This window comes from Neolamprologus brichardi, chromosome 7, assembly GCF_056152115.1.
Source record: "Neolamprologus brichardi isolate AB-2024 chromosome 7, ASM5615211v1, whole genome shotgun sequence".
NCBI lineage: Eukaryota > Metazoa > Chordata > Actinopteri > Cichliformes > Cichlidae > Neolamprologus > Neolamprologus brichardi.
Window position 1 is genome coordinate 45380989 of NC_142110.1, and position 16580 is coordinate 45397568.

The 16580-nt window shown below is 38.8% G+C and overlaps 2 protein-coding genes across 2 annotated transcripts; both read left to right on the forward strand.

The window, feature by feature from the left end:
* The first annotated feature begins 1069 nt into the window (after positions 1-1069).
* LOC102786960 (sushi domain-containing protein 2-like) lies at positions 1070-11872 on the forward strand. Its single transcript, XM_006788874.3, has 16 exons — positions 1070-1186; positions 1502-1700; positions 1872-2023; positions 2124-2291; positions 2382-2556; positions 2945-3146; positions 3649-3734; positions 5613-5881; positions 5962-6096; positions 6207-6362; positions 7189-7437; positions 8415-8598; positions 8958-9052; positions 9130-9309; positions 10980-11076; positions 11216-11872. Exons 1-16 carry the CDS (start codon positions 1123-1125, stop codon positions 11250-11252), a joined length of 2448 nt encoding a protein of 815 aa, XP_006788937.2. The 5' UTR covers positions 1070-1122; the 3' UTR covers positions 11253-11872.
* A 1012-nt stretch (positions 11873-12884) lies between these two features.
* LOC102787252 (heat shock protein beta-1-like) lies at positions 12885-15542 on the forward strand. Its single transcript, XM_006788875.2, has 3 exons — positions 12885-13553; positions 13654-13717; positions 14263-15542. Exons 1-3 carry the CDS (start codon positions 13169-13171, stop codon positions 14420-14422), a joined length of 609 nt encoding a protein of 202 aa, XP_006788938.1. The 5' UTR covers positions 12885-13168; the 3' UTR covers positions 14423-15542.
* Positions 15543-16580: the final 1038 nt, after the last annotated feature.

Sequence of the window (16580 nt, forward strand, 5' to 3'; positions counted from 1 at the left end):
ATGCTTTTTCTTTCCTTTTCTTTTCTTATTTTACAGCGCATTGTGTTCTGCGTCCTGATTGGCTGTAGACCACTGTCAATCAATCTCGTGCCGCGTCTCCTGTACAGTACAGAATGCGTTCAGCTTGTCAAATTTACATAAATCTTTGATCGTTTTCTCCCCAACAAACACAACAATGTCGATGAAACATTTTGCACCGTCAAAGGCGCCTGCGGGTGTCTTTGGTTTCATTCTATAATACTGGACTTATTTTTCTACAAAGGTTTGAACTTTGAGAGTGTTTAAACGAGAGAGAAAAGCGTGAAAATGTTCATGTCTGTCTGAGAAAAGTGCACAAAGTGTGTAGTGAGGGGTTTTACAGCCTTAAAACATCTATAATAACTGTAAAAAGAATAAAGTTGGCTACTTCGCGGATTTCACCTATCGCGGGTTATTTTTTTAGAACGTAACTCTCGCGATAAACGAGGGCCCGCTGTAAAACTGGCTGTCTGTGAACTGTGGTTCAAGATTCTGGCACATCAGAATGCATGAAACTGTTTTAGTTAGTTAGTAAGTTAGTTTAATTGCAGGCTGTGATACAGGATCTTAATGGGGTTCAGTGGGTTCATGCCCCCAAACCCAATGTTTGTATCAATCATTTGTAAACGTGTAAATATGAAATAAATAGCAAGATACCATTAGCAAACTCTTTGTTTATTCTCCCTCAATCAGTTATTTATTTTACTTTATTTCACGCCCTCTTGCAGAGGCACTTTGCCCCACCACTAGAGGCCTGCACTAGAGAACCACTAACTAAAATACTCTATTGTGTTTTATTGAAGATGGTTAATATTTGTTCTTTTTTTATCCCCATATCTCTAGACGCATTGTATCTTTAGCTAAATGTGACTATAAATCTTTTCAAGTGTGATTAGTGTGACACGAGACATCGTTGAAAGGAGGCACGTGAAGGTTAAGCCTTAAATGTTATCCAGTTGTTGATGATTAAACAGATGCTTGTACACGCAGATTATCAAAGGTCCAAGGTTTAGCAAAATGCTGAGCATATATATATGTGGGACAAAAGTAGAACAGCAGCCAGGAGTGTGTAGTCGAAATCTTGGCTGACAGTTTGGCTCTGTCATGATGGGAAGGTTCACAGCTGTAATAGTTGCCCTTCTGTTTTCATGCATCTCCAGCACATCAGGTAAGTGCACTGTATGATATATTTATAACAACATCCTCAGGAAATGTGCGATCTCTGGTTTTCAATCATGATGTAGTGAGTAGTAAATTTGCAACAACAGTTCTCACAAAAAAGCCTATATATTTTAAATGATACAACTTTACTATAACAAAATAATATAAAACTGATTAAAATATTTCGTGAATCCATCATAATGTTCAATAATGAGCCAAATCAGCTGAATCAACACTTTAATCCACCAGTTAGAGTGGAATATTTTGTCTTTTCTTTCACACAAGACTCCACACCTGAGCTTCTGTCATTTATTTTGAACAGGACAAACATGTGAAAAGAACTGTGGGAAAAACTTGGACTCCTGTTCATGCCACACTACATGCACATCTCTGGCGAACTGTTGCGCAGACTATAAAGAGTACTGCGTGGATATATCTCCATATTCTGGGTCTGTTTTCGGCGGCACAGATTTTATTATGCTTGATGCAAGTTTCGAAACGGCTTCAGAGATTGAATGCAGGTAAGACATCTGTAGTTCTGTAGAGCTTATAAGTGGACACTGAGCTAACATTTTATTCATGTAAAATAACCGAATCCAATGGACTTTCATGGACAACTGTGGTATTTATGTTAACATTAAAGAGTTTAAATACAGATCAGAACCCTGCTAATCATTCTTTTATTATGGCAGGTTCAATGGCAACATTAATACGGTGGGATATGTGGATGACGGAGGGACAGGCCATTGTATCTCCCCACTGTTATCTGAAACAGGATGGATTCCTTTTGAGATTTCATCAGACAATGGCACTACATTCACTAGAGCCGGAACTTGGCTTTCAGGTATAATACCCGCTAGACACTCTTATGGGTGTTATTAGAACCCATCATTTTCCATTTGATATGGAGATCACATTAACCATGATTTTTTGTGCTGTTGCAGTTCATACCGGTAAGCTAGATTCTAAGTTCAAGGCGATTCTCGACAACTCAACAAAATGGCAGTACTATGGCACACCTAATGTTGGAGGCACTCTTGAGATGATGTGGAATACCTCTTTAGTTAGAGCAGAAAAGGTCAATATAGAGCTTTGGGGATACAGGGAGACAGGTTGGTGAAATTCTCTATATACACTTTATAGCTCACATGAGTTTATTGACTGGAGAAATACGTGATTTTAACCACAGTGTTTCTCTGTAGGAGAGCCCTATACAGAGTACTGGCTGGGTGAATGGCAGTATTTATACTCTCTTGCAAAGGATCATCCTAACAATGGCTCCTTCAGCTTTTTGCCCAAACCAGCAGAGAACAGCTTTTCGTCTTGGGAGCTCGGCTCTGTGCGCGTCAGCTCCAGCAGCCATCCTGACGGCATGTGGTACGTGCAAACACTCTCTGTGGTATATAGGCGACTGTTTTAGTGAATAAGGATTTTCATCGTCCAACGATCAATATTTATTAGCATTTAGTATTCCACTGTGTGGCGTATGTGGATAGGTTCCTTTCACCCTCTGTTTCTAAATGTAAAAAAGCCTCTAGTCTTTGGTGTGTGCTTTCTGATATTTCTAAAGTAATGAATACACATATTTTGTTTGATTATACACAAAAGAAATCATACATGGGTATAAATTTCACCTCTGCCAAAAGAATGCCCTAAATCCTACAAGTTGAAGCCTGAAAAACATTTAAGTCTAAAAATTTAATTTCTACATGTAATATCTCTTTTACAATTGAGGTATACAAAAAGTTCTGTTGGTTATGCTCAGGAATGTCCAGGCAGCGTGGACCGAGGATCACGCTCTGGCATGGCATCTGGAGGAGAATTTCAGGAAGGACTCAGCAGGCTGGGCCCTGGAGAAATGTCTGGCATGGGACAAGCTGGAAAATCAGCTGCCCAACTTCCTCAGTGAGATCATAGACTGCCCCTGCACGCTGGCTCAAGCGAGAGCAGACACAGGCAGGTTTCATGTAAGTGAGAGGAGCAGAAAATAAAAACTTGGTTGCACACATTTGCAACAGCAATGCAAAAACTGTACTTTTTAAGTCCAGCTGCTAAGGAAGAAGGGAACAACTACAGACAGTAAAAAGGAAGCACAATGGAGAACGCATGAGAACCTAACAGACAAAACAAAGAACACGGTCAAACTGAGGCTATAAATACACACGAGGTAACGAGCTAAGTGGAAACGGGAGGGAAACTAAACACAGCAAAACACAGTTAATTAAGCTTCTGGACTGGGTTACAACACCTCTACCCATCATCCACAGCACTTGCTATTTTCAAACAGGAAGCTGATCTCCTACTTCAGGTTGCACAATAGAAAGTTATTCACAAACTGCAACATAACATCTCCATTTTTTCAACAATAAGCCGGACATGGGATATGTTTTCAAAGTTACAGTGAACACGTGATCACAGTGAATTGCACATTTGGCTGCCAGGTCACAGACATTTCATCTTTCTCCTCAGACTGACTATGGGTGTGATATAGAGAAAGGGAGTGTGTGCACCTACCATCCTGGGAGTGTTCACTGTGTGAGGGCTATACAAGCCAGGTGAGTCTTCTGGTTAGAGTGGTGCCCAGAGTTCAAGTATTTTAAACCCCACATATGCATTCAAATTAAGAAAATACGTAGCATATGTGCGGAACAAAGTTTTTTTTTCATTTTAAAGTATTTGTTTTAAGTTAAAACAAATCATATAACAAAATAGGGCTCATGTTTTCACTTGTTTATTCTTATATTTGGGCTGATAGTGAGCAGTAGTACACTTTGTACTTTCATTACCATATATCCACTTACTTTCAGGACGCTGCAGTTAAACACCATGCATTACACCAGTTAAGTTTTGATGTAGGTACGAACCATAGCCCATAACCCATAACTATAACTAACTAGCTAAGTGACTAACTATAGTCCTACTCAATAAATACACAATATATTACTGAACACATACCACAAAAGCACCCTCATCTGCAGGCTGCAGAAACTACGCTTTTATAGGACGTCTAAGTTTTGTTGTTTTGTTTTTGTTTTGCTTCATATTTTTAGTTTTTGCAGCTTTGTAACTGTGTTTTTTAGCTTAGTAATATCAGACTAAAATGTACAAACTAGGGCAATACCAAAGTGTAATGATGTGGAACGAAATGCAATAATGGCTATGAAGGAAATTCACTACTGTTCTGGTGTTATTATGATAACCTGTGACGAAGTGAGCACATAGATGTGAGGCTGTGATGGTGTCAAATCAAAAAATCTGCTGTGCTTCCTTCCGTACAATTCAGCTTGTTGAACTGGATGCCAAGATTTAAAGCTAACAAAGATGATCTCGGTTGCTACCTTAAACTTTAGCAAAATAGTTCTTTCCCCAGCCGCCAAAGTTACAGTGGTGCTTTAAACACAAAGTCAAGGTCGGTTATAGAAATGTTGTCTTGCAAATATTAAGTCTTTGAATAACTAAACATAAATGTATTTAACTGCCCAGATGGCCTATCCAGGGTTTTGAAGATAGTGATAAAGCGACGTGTGTTAGGGGGTCAGTAGGTTTTATTGGCCAGTCAAGGATGATGCTATCTGGCAGACACATGAGAGTGTGGTTGGACTCATGTCAAAGCCAAAACCAGTGGTGTAAAAGGCAAATGCTGTGTAACGACTCAGTGGAAGGAACTCTTCATTTAAACTGTTAAAAGCTTTAAAGGTGGTTTAATGGTCAGAAGGAAATGAGAAATATCTGGACTCGTAATTCTAATTATGTTAATGTAATGAAACACACATGTATATCATCCTCGCCAGATACAGTCAGTGTCATGCATTCCGAGAATATAATATTTTCTATAATATCCAGTCTAGCCTATGTCTAGTCTTTGTGGCAAAATCTTTATTTATGAACACACACACACACCTCTGTTGTACAGTAGCTTATTTTTGAGGTTACTGTATTGATCAAACATTGCAAACAAACTCCTACTCACTGTCTAACTTGCACTTGGTTTGTTTGAGTTGAGTTTTTGAGTTTTCAACGTTGGATCAGTTTGTGTCGCTCCTATGCTCCTGTCTCATTAATTAGATTAGTGCAAAGTTTATTTCTGTTCCATGGTTACATCTTTAAGATTGCACCTAAAAATACACAAAACGTTTTGTGTGGTCATTATACTGTATGTATTAGAGAAACATAGTCTTGCATTTGGATTTATAAATACATATTTAGAAAATTCTCAGAATTTCCTTTTTAGCTTATTATTTATTTACGCATGTAAAAAAAGGCCAACACTAGAAAAAAAGTCCGATATGTTAAAAACAGTATCATGCAGTATTATGTTCTTGTTATAAGCTTGTGCTACCCACTAGAATGACTGTGGAGCCTTGTTTAAATTGTTTTTTTTGCCTTTGGCTTTAACAGATCTTACTGACACTGTTTGGGAAATTTATCCACAGTCCCAAGTACGGAGCAGGACAGCAGTGCTGTTACGACAGCACCGGCGCTCAGGTCCTGACAGCAGACTCGATTGGGGGTAGTACTCCAGACCGAGCGCATGACTGGGGTTCACCTCCTTACAAGAAACCTCCTCGAATCCCTGGACTGTCTCACTGGATATACGATGTCCTTAGCTTCTATTACTGCTGCCTCTGGTCTGACAACTGCCATTACTACTTCAAACACCGGTCCTCCAGTGACTGCAGGCGTTACAAGTCCCCCGAGTCAGGTGAGTTAGCCCTGGTAGTACAGCGTGTTTCACAAGATTAGTTTTTAGTGTCTTTATTTTTGTTGTGTGTTTAATGTCAGCTGTGGTCTTTGGAGACCCTCACTTCATAACATTTGACAGCACTAGCTACTCCTTCAACGGCAAAGGGGAATACACTTTGGTGACATCAGCGGAAAAACAGCTGACAATCCAAGGCAGAACAGAGCCTGTGACGGGTGAGCCAGTGAACTTTAACACTACCACTGTGAACAATGCTCCACAAATGCTGTCACTGAAGAAAGAAAACTATTACAGCAGTTTATTTACCTGATTATACCACTCTTAGAAACAACCAACGCCACAAAGCTGTCATCTGTTGCTATGAGAGAAGCGTCCTCTGACATCATCGAGGTACGGCTGGTCAGTGGTAACAGTGACCTCGAAGTGCTGCTCAACCAGAAAACACTCTCATTTACTGAGCAGACCTGGATGGACTTAAATGGTGAGAAACTGATTTATCTTATTCCTCATGATGAAACAAACTGGCTTTATTTGGAACCCTTATTAAAAACTGTATTCACTCCGAACATTTTCTTTGGAAGTGAGTGTACTTGTGGGCTCTCGTACTCTTGTAACATTATGTTTTCTATTGTGCAGCTGATTTTACTTTCAATATCAGTTTGCTAAAAACCCATTTTTACACTTTCTCCTGTAAAGATTTGAATTCACAGGTTTCACAAGGCGAAATCAAAAAGTTCATAGTTGTGTGGAGAAAAAACATCAGCTTCTGTGTTGAAGGCCTTGAGGCCTTGGGTGTACAGCTATGACACTGAGTATTATTAAGAAGGAGCATGAGGTCTAGAGCCTGAGCAGGAGCATCTTCCTTATTATTTCAACATGTACAAGTTTGTGAACAGTGAAACTGCTCCCCATCAGTGCTGACCTCTTCTGCAACGTCTTGACATATGAAGGACAACAGCCAGCCCAAATGTCCTCCACTGTGAGGCAAGCCATTGTGGAGATCTGCAAATGTGCAGTGGCTCGCAGTGCATTGAAACAGCAACGCCAACACAATATTTGCTCAGTAGCTGTCCTTTAAAACTCATGTGACTCCTGTATGAATTTCACTTTGAAAGGTTGGTGTTTGCATGGAGTGACTTAAATCTAAGAGGCTCAAGGCAACCACCTCAAAAGGGATAACAGCCATATACTTATTTCAGGTGCTGTCTTATATGTTATATAAGTAAAGGCTGAGTACTTCTTCCAACACTGCAGAAATCTATAAAGCACTGTTTTAATGGCACAAACTGTCTTTTATTCTCTCGTAGGTGCATTTCTGTTTTCTCCTACGTCTACAAATGTGACTGTGATGTTTCCCTCTGGAGCCGGGGTGGAAGTCCGACAGAGAGAGGGAACCATGACAACCACTGTGCTCCTGCCAGAGGATTTTAAAGACGCCACTCTTGGACTTTTGGGAAAGATGAATGGTGATGCCAAAGATGACCTTGTTTTCAGCAACGGGAGTATTGTGCAGAACTCCAGCAATCCAGAGGAGCTGTTCAGCTTTGGGGCCAGCTGTAAGAAATCACTAAACCTTTACATCACTAATTTGTGGGAAAACTGCTATTGTTACTTAGTTTTTCTGAAGTAAGGGTAACAGTTGACAAATCTAAGATTTGAGGTGGTTGGAAGACAGAACAGTACTGGTACAGGGGTAGAGTGGTTTGCATTGTCGCCTCACAGAATGGAGTCCTGTGCAGGGTTTCCTCTGGGTACTCCAGTTCCTCCCAAAGATATGCATGTTAACGGGTGAATCTGTCCAAGTGGCACCCATGCTCTCAGCCTGTGACAGCGAGACCTTTCCACTGTGATATCACAATAAACATAAACATAAAACCTGAACATATCTTCCAGGTCTGATGAGTGTGATCCGTGTCGAAGTGCTTTAAACTTGCCACAAGGGGGCAATAGCTGTGGTTACAACGATACTTCCTGCCCCTGTAGAAGAATGTGGAGATGAAGCTTACTGTCCTGACCGCTGTAAACACTTTCCTGAGAAGTTTATTGACCCAGTCAGTTTTTGTTAGGCAGGAGTGTAGAGTGCAATGCTAGCTTTCATGAAAACAGCAGAAAGCTTGGTTAGCAAAGTGCATCGCACATAGACAGATACTGACAAAGTAATATAAAAATAAAACTCTAAAATTTCAATCAAGGAAACTGGAACACAGACTTCTTTAACCGTTGGTTAGTGCAGTCAACTAGACACCAACCCTAACGTTTATGTCATTATTTAAAAGAAATTACCCCTGTTGCTTTGATAGCAAAATTAGGCAAAAAGACTAACCTCAAGTGGTCATCCAAGGAACTGCAGTTTTGTGGTAGGTGGTGGTTGGTTTCATTTTTAATCCTCAAAGGATGTCACATGAATTAAATCCATCAGTTTTTTGTGATAATGCTCTCTGTCAGGGGTTGTGTCTGCTTTAATACTAAGAGCATGTTTTTCTATGATATTTGTGGTGGGAAATGAAAGTATAGCTCTGTTTTTGTCTTACAGGGGCAATAGCCAACGAGTCTGCCTTGTTCACCTATGATTCAGAATACTTGTTGGAAACATATTACCATGCCCCCAGACATGACACCAGTTTTATTCCAGTGTTTTTGGTTCCTGAGAGTCCAGATGATCCACTCGCCAATCAGGCAGCAACGATATGCTCCGGAGAAGGCTCTCAATTCTGTAGGTATGAGTGAAAACTTTGATTAGCTTTCTATTATTATAATAACAAACTGAATGTAAGTGTAATGTTTTTATGAAGCATATCTGCTTCAGATATGTCAGTAAATGTTAAACGGTTAAATAAATGTGTGCTAATTTTGCACATAAAGTTTAATTTGGCTACTAACACACTGATGATGTCACACGTACAGTGCATCAATTATATTATCCTCCACTGGGTGTGAAAACTACACATTGACTCTCTGCCACACACAGGAATACATGAGAAATACTGAGTAGCGTTATGGGAAATAATATGGTATATGGCACAACTTGTTAAAAGACATAAAATCTCATTTTCTGATCTTTGCTTGTGTACTGTAGGTATGACATCCTGGTAGGTCGTAGTCCACGACTCGGAAAAGCTACGAGAATGTCTTTCCAGAGTCATGTTTCTCTTGTAGAGGATCTAAAACCAGGTAAAAAGCTTTAAAAATTATCCAAAAGATATCCCATTATTATGTACCACTTGGTATAACATTGTCATACTTTGCAGTATTATCCTGTGGGTGGCTTTCACCACCTGATAATGGGAAAAAGGAGGGAACCACCTACTTACAAGGAGCTAAGGTGCGGCTTTCCTGCAATGAGGGCTACAATCTCAAAGGATCAGCAGTGCGACGATGCCAGGCCGACGGCCAGTGGTCTGGAGAGGAGACACGCTGCGTGGCTTCCAGTATGGACACATTATGACATCAATAAATGATGAAATCAATAAATAGCAAGATTTTGATCTTCAGAAATCAACAGATGATTGGTGACAAATGTGTCCGTCTTTGAGCAGGAGTGTGAAATGCACAAAAATATCATCAAACGACTTTCATACAAGCGTGTCAAATTGGAAAAACAAAGATTTAGCACGAGGATGGATCTGATCAATCATATTACATGGGTAATTTTTAAATTCAGTCTCTCTTTTAGACTTCCCAGAATCAGAAAAAAAGAAGAATTGTGTCACTGGAAAAATACCTCAGAAGAAGTAGCAGCACTCTCACCTTTTTTTTTTTTTTTTTTTTTAACCACGGGCCTCCTTTTTGTTTCTTATTTACTTATTTAGTAGTTACAAACATGCAGTGCAAAGAGATGTTAAGAGACGTGCATCTTCTTACTTCTTCAACTGTAATATATTGCCGGTATTTCTTGTTTGGATTTGTACTATAAACCTTGCGAATAAGCAAAACAAAGCGCAGCTTCAGTGCTCACACTTGCCCTGTAACTTCCCAAGGAAATTTTGAAGGCTTTTAATTGTTACTCATAGGATTAGACATTCAAGATGTGCATTTATCAGCACCCAGTTCAATCAGATAATATGCAGGCAATGACCTAAATTTGATGAAAAACAGAAGTCTTCACAGAAAGGGCAGAATCAAAGAATGGGAAAGATTGTGCATGCATCCCGCTCTCAAAGGAATGAGGACTAAACCGAAAACCTAAATTAACAGCCCAGTTTTTTGCATAGAAAAAGTAAAAGCATCACATCATGATCCTCTTAGAGATACCAGTTTGAATTTTTCTGGTCACAAAAATTAAATATCTGGAAGTGAACTTCTACCATATCAGCCATCAAAGGGGAGGGTGATTCTCCTCATCTGTACAGCAGCAGATAGAATTTTTTTTAGAAGAAAATTAAAAGCTGAGGACGAGCAATAACTCTAGTAACAAAAGAGATTTCACTGAACTCATATAATGCCTGTCAGGAGATTATTTTCTAACCTACAAACTTTCAAGGGCCAAAGGTTTACCAAAGCCATTAGGATTTATTGTCAGGCTGTAGACCTTTCTATTGATAATGACGCATTTGGCCTGCTAATGTTCTTACATGAAAGGTCAGGGTACAGTCAGGATTTCTCATCTGTGACCTGCACATGTCTGTAATAGCAATTTAAAGAATAGTTGCTGAGATGCTTTTGTCTGAACAAAAAAGTAAAAACAACAACAATAGAAAAAAGCAAAGTAGAAAAGTGAAAGAAATTTTGGCCAGTCTAGTGTTCAAGATCATCTTTTCATGCACCGTTGCATCATTTTCCATGCAGTTGCTATTTTTTAGATCTTTCCAAGAAGTCTCGTTGCACTTAATGTGTGCTGGAGAGGACAAAAAAACAAACACACAAATATACAAAATCTGTACTGTGGACATGATACCCTCGTATAAGACTTGCACCCTTTTTTTAAAAAACCATATAAAGATCATGTTTTCTACTTTGTTTTTCAGCTAAATCAAACTCTAAATCATGTGATTCCTGTTTGATTCTTACACACTTAACAATCAAGTCCCATTTTTTTCCCATTTGTCCTGGATAACTTGACTCAGTGGGAAAAGAGTCTCATTTAAATCTCTGCCTTCAGGTAATACCGCAGGGATTGTGGCTGGTTCAGTCATCGGAGCGCTGACGCTAATTGTGATCATAACAGTAATCGTGCTCCACTCCAGAAAACGTAAAAGGTACAGTAAGATATTACTTAATCTTATTAGTGGATGAATAAAGTGATGATATGCACTCATTTTATCAGGATTATGTTATAGTACCTGTTGCTGAGTGAACGTTGAGTTAACTTTTATTTTGTATCCCTTTCAATTTCAGAAAAGATGAACAGTCAGCAGAAACGGAGAGTCATTAGAGCTTAGGGGAGAATCCACAATGACACACCTATAAATGTAGATTAAACATTAATCTAGCTAAACAGGTAATGGGTAAAACATTAATCTAGAAATGGAAGAGGCTATGTCTATTTATTAACAATGTCCAAGACCAAGTCGACTGCATGTGAACTGTTAATACTATAACTGCTAGCTTCTATATTCTTCCAGCCTCCTGTCTACACTAATAAGATGACTGCTGTTGTCGTGATTCTGACTCCCAGGTATTTCATTGCAAACTTTGGACAGTTTAAAGTTTGTCAGTCCTCGGGCGACCAACTCATTGGACCCGGGGCTCCAACAGTTGCTTTGTCTGTTGATTAGCTGCTCCTCTGGGAACAGGTTCCTCTGCACAGTTAATATCTACATACAGTGCAACACATTTAACCTCCCTTTGTGTTGAAAAGTCAAACTGTGTTGCTTTTCTTTTGGGTTTTGTATTGTTTTAATGAAGTCATTCAGTAAAATACAGCACCCAGTTTATTAGATAAACTGATAAACTTCAGCAAATTGCTCCTTGCCACTGCCTAAACACTCCTCTTATGACAATGTCAAAAAACTAATATAAATGTTTGAACTATTGTGTATTTAGAGAAGAAAACGCTGCACTTTCTTGGTTGTGTATTTCTTAAATGTTAATAAATGCTCTTATACAATTGGCTATTGTGGTGTTTTGTTTGTTTGTTTTTAAACTGTATTAAAATATAATATGAGAAGGTGAATCTTATTCTTGAATCAAACTAACCACAGTTTTTTGGCACACACATATGACTCAGACCCAACATCACATTGTTACTGTGAGTTTCTGAGCCTTTTGCAGTGCTGTACATTTACACTGGTATGGTGAAAACAATATTACAACATGTTAAGAGCAACTAAATCCAAGACGTGGCATCTTAAAGCTCAGGTGTATGCCTAAGAATGATTATATTTAGTCCTGATTGTTTTACTCATACCTATATATGAGTACTAATAATAACTTTCTGTATTTATTCTCAGATGATCCATAAATGTAATGTCAACTTTCCAGTCCTTAAAATGCACTTTAACTGCCCTTTGGGGATAATTTGACTTCTTGCTCTTAAAAGATTTCAGATATTTCCTCATTAATAAATTCATTAGTAAAGTTCCACCTCAGATGCCTGGTTGATTTATGAATCTCAAGCTCGCTTCATTATTTGTTCAGCATATCACCCTTGTTGCCCAGATTCATCTGTGCATGTGAAATTCCTCACAACCACTCCACTGCGTCAGTCTCTCAGTCTGTCGCTTTGTCCTGGCTGTAAACACGTCTTTAGTTTGTGGTAAACAACAGTTTGTCCCACACGTTTATCGCGTTATTGTTCTCGATTTGATCTCATCTTTTCAAGTCAATCTTGGGTTCAGAAAGTAACACTGTTGTTTACTGTGTTACTCTGAATGTACGTGCTGTTCCCTCACGCAACCCAAGGCTGTCGTTTCTTTGGACAAAGAGCACCAGTATGTGACAAGACTGCAGAGGCCTCTGCTGAATAACCTTGCTTCCAGAGTCATTCACCAACAACTTGCCACAGACACTCCAGAGATATAAATACAAATGATTAGCATTATCCCCTCCATGTCCCGGGCAACAGAGGAGTAACTCCCAGCTCATCTCATAAATCATTCTCATCTTTTAGATCACTCTTACTGCCACGCAAGTGTTAAAATGACCCACCCGGGTATTTAAAGTGTGAGACTGGACCGTGCAGATGCCAAAGAACGCCTTTGCTTGGACCTCCTGCACACTTTCTGTCGGGCAATAAAAATACAGCTGCTCTGTTGTTTGGATCTTGGTGATCAGACGAGACTTATTTGTCACAGTGGAGTGATACTCTTTGCAGACCTGTTCCTTCATATTGATCTGATTTTCTAGGATATGGGTGAAGAAAATAAAATATTATCCCGTCCAATTTTCCGCAGAGATGTGGAATGGGATCCTTTTCCAAACTGGACACAGCCGAGCCGTATCTTTGCTCAGGATTTTGGTCTTCCACCCTTCCTGGAGCCCGGTGATCTGGACTGGCTAGACTGGGCGAAGAAGAGACTGGCATCTTTCTCATGGCCAGGGTACACACAAAGTCCCCTTCTCCCCCCATTTATTGGTATGCGACCCACAGACCAGAAGGGATTGAGACAACTGACAAGTGGAGTATCAGAGATCCAAACAGGGCCAAACAGCTGGAAGATTAATCTGGATGTTAATCACTTCTCGCCTGAAGAGATCACAATCACAACCAAAGAGGGCTATTTACAAATATCAGGTAGTGTCAGTGTTTTTGATTGATCATAAGAGAGATTTATGATGAAATACGTGATGAAAAGTGTAAAAAGCACTTTTGTTTGCTTGTTTTTCATTTCAAGGAACCCACGAAGAAAGACAGGATGAGCATGGACTGGTTTCAAGGTGCTTCACTCGTAAATACAAGTAGGTTGTCAGAGAACACTATGAGTCATTTCTATTTATCTTTTCTTGGAAATTGGGAAATAGCTGTAGTGATTTACTAATCAATCAATCAAGCCTTTATTTGTCACATGCAATGTTACACATACATGTTACCTGCTGTGAAAACTTTTGTCCTCCAGTTTTTCAATTTCCTCAACTTTTTTAAGGACACACTGCACAGTAGGCTGAGATATACTTAACAAAGGAAAAACTTTGAAAGACCTTCAGAAACTATTGGATAGCTATTGCTCAAGATCACTTTCAGAAATTATAAGAAAATCTGATTCCTTGGAAGGAAAATATAAAGAAATGAGGGGTGGCACAATACTTTTAAACAGTATGTATAGCTTACAGAAGGTGAGAATATCAACACATACACAGATGATTCTGCAGCAATAATAGAGTTCATTGATATATATATAGGTTGTAATCTGTTTAATTAGTCTCTCAAAATGTGTTAAACATATATATGTTACAAATACACTGTTCTGTTAGTTGCTTACCAACTTTCTTTTCATTTCATTAAGGTTGCCACAGGGGGTTGACTTGCAGCAGATCAGTTCATCCCTGTCTACAGATGGAGTCCTGTCTGTAGAGGCCCCCGTGCCAGGGACATCAAGCAGCATCCCAGGCAATGAGATTGTCATACCAGTTCAGATCAGACAGAAGCAGGATGAACAAAAGTGAAACCAGTGAGCAGAACTTGATGTAGCTCAGGTTATGCGTAGCAACCTTTGCAGCACTGACCTAAAGAGAAAGCGTAATTGTTCTAGCATTGCAAATTTACTAACCAGGCTGGTTTATTTCCACTAGAGAACATTTCATACTGTTCAACATAATAATGTGACACTTCATATGTTTTCAGATCAAGATTAGATTTATGAGTTTGACCTGAAACTTGATATGATGATTTCTTGACGAAGCAGCATTATAAAGCTGTCCTGATATCACATAATCCCTAACAAATGAAAATAACAAACAAACATCATCCTCTGTTCATAAATGCATTCTTACTTTGGCAGATTGCAGGATTAAGAGAAATCAGTTTGATCTGTAGTAGCTGTGCTTCTTAAGGTATGCAGAAAAGTCTTGTCAAACAGTCCACAAGAGGGCATTGAAGTTCTACTTAGAGTCACATAAGGGAATTTATTTCCTCCTCATGAGACTTTTTTCATCATGTAGAGATTCATAAACAGCTCTTCTCTAAGACCACCTATTCAGCTTGGGTACGCCTTCCAGGTTAGAAGCTTGTTGCACAGTATTTGTTTTTAAAAAGATTTATAATACATAAAATAACGAGCAAAAGCTACAAATAAAAAATAAAATAAAGCTCTTCATCAACACTAAATGGAAAAAGTGATGTGTAATGTTGCTTTTCTTCTCCAGTCCATTTAAGATAGGGCCATGCCAACTTAGGGTGAGTCAGGCTCCCTCAAACGTAGCCAAGATTTGTCTGCTATCTGAGACTCTTACGGCAATGTGATGGCTCTGTGTGCAATTTGTGAGGCAATCTGTAGGGACATCCCCTAGCTCATACTGTGGAAGGACAGACTTACTTCTCTTTAATGGTCTACAGACCAAAAGGTTCATAGGAGACACGAGCAGTGTTGCTCATAGACTCCATTTAAAATTCTCCATCAGTTCACAGCCTTCAGAACTCGGCAATAATAGATCCCGACAACACGTGTGGTCATTGTCATATTCTTGGTGATGTTGAGCTTGCTACAATAAATATTTCTGCACACATTTGGGTGTGACTTTTTTTTTCCTGAGTAAGAGTTGCACAACACAGTGGCAGTTTCATCTTGGCTTGAAAGTGTCTAAAAAAGTCTGTCCCCATGCTGAAGTCAAGGGTGACATCTACTGTTGAAACAGAATACTACATGACAAATGTTTGGGGTGAAAAATCAGAAGGCACAGTGAAAGTAAGAGATTTTGACATTTTTTGTAAGCGTCATTTGATCAGTAGAAAGCGGCAAATCAAGTGTCACAAAGAAACAGATGAATGGCAGTCAGCATGCTTTTTCTGAAATAGAAAATACTGTTAATTATATGTACTTAAGATACAAATTGTGAAAAGAACTGTACATTTGCAAAGTCCTTTACTACAGAAGCATAGAGCTGCCACCCAGGCAAAAGAAAAATACAAGTGTATCACGTTATAACGTGAAATGTTTATTGTTCTAACAAGATACTTTTCCTGTTTGTACAATATACTATCATGTTTGTACGTTATTACAATATACATAATTATCACGTTCGTACAATATAATATTTATATTGTACGAACGTGATAATTATGTATATTGTAATAACGTTCGTACAATATAATATTTATATTGTACGAACGTGATAATTATGTATATTGTAATAACGTGATATTATGTTGTTCAAACGTGAAAAGTATATTGTACAAACATGATAGTATATTGTATGAACAGGAAAAGTATCTTGTTAGAACAATAAACTTTTCACGTTATAACGTGATACACTTGTATTTTTCTTTTGCCTGGGTGGCAGCTCTATGCTTCCGTACTTTACTAACATTTACTACCAATGTGAAAAGCCAGTTCAAAACTAGAGAAAGTCAGCATTTAAAAATAAAATTGAAATCGGGTGCCACTCATATTTGTTTTTACCATTTTTTAAATACTTGAGTTTGGTTTCTGGAATGACTGCATGTTAACTCCATCATGAGCATATTTGGAGGGAAGCGTAGATCCTGGGATTTACCCAGTGTTAATGCTAACATGTAGCTAATTTGGTAACAAAGTGCATGTGTAATTCAAATATTAAATATGATGCTAACTTTAGCTAGGAAAAAACAAGCTGAAAACAAAATGCA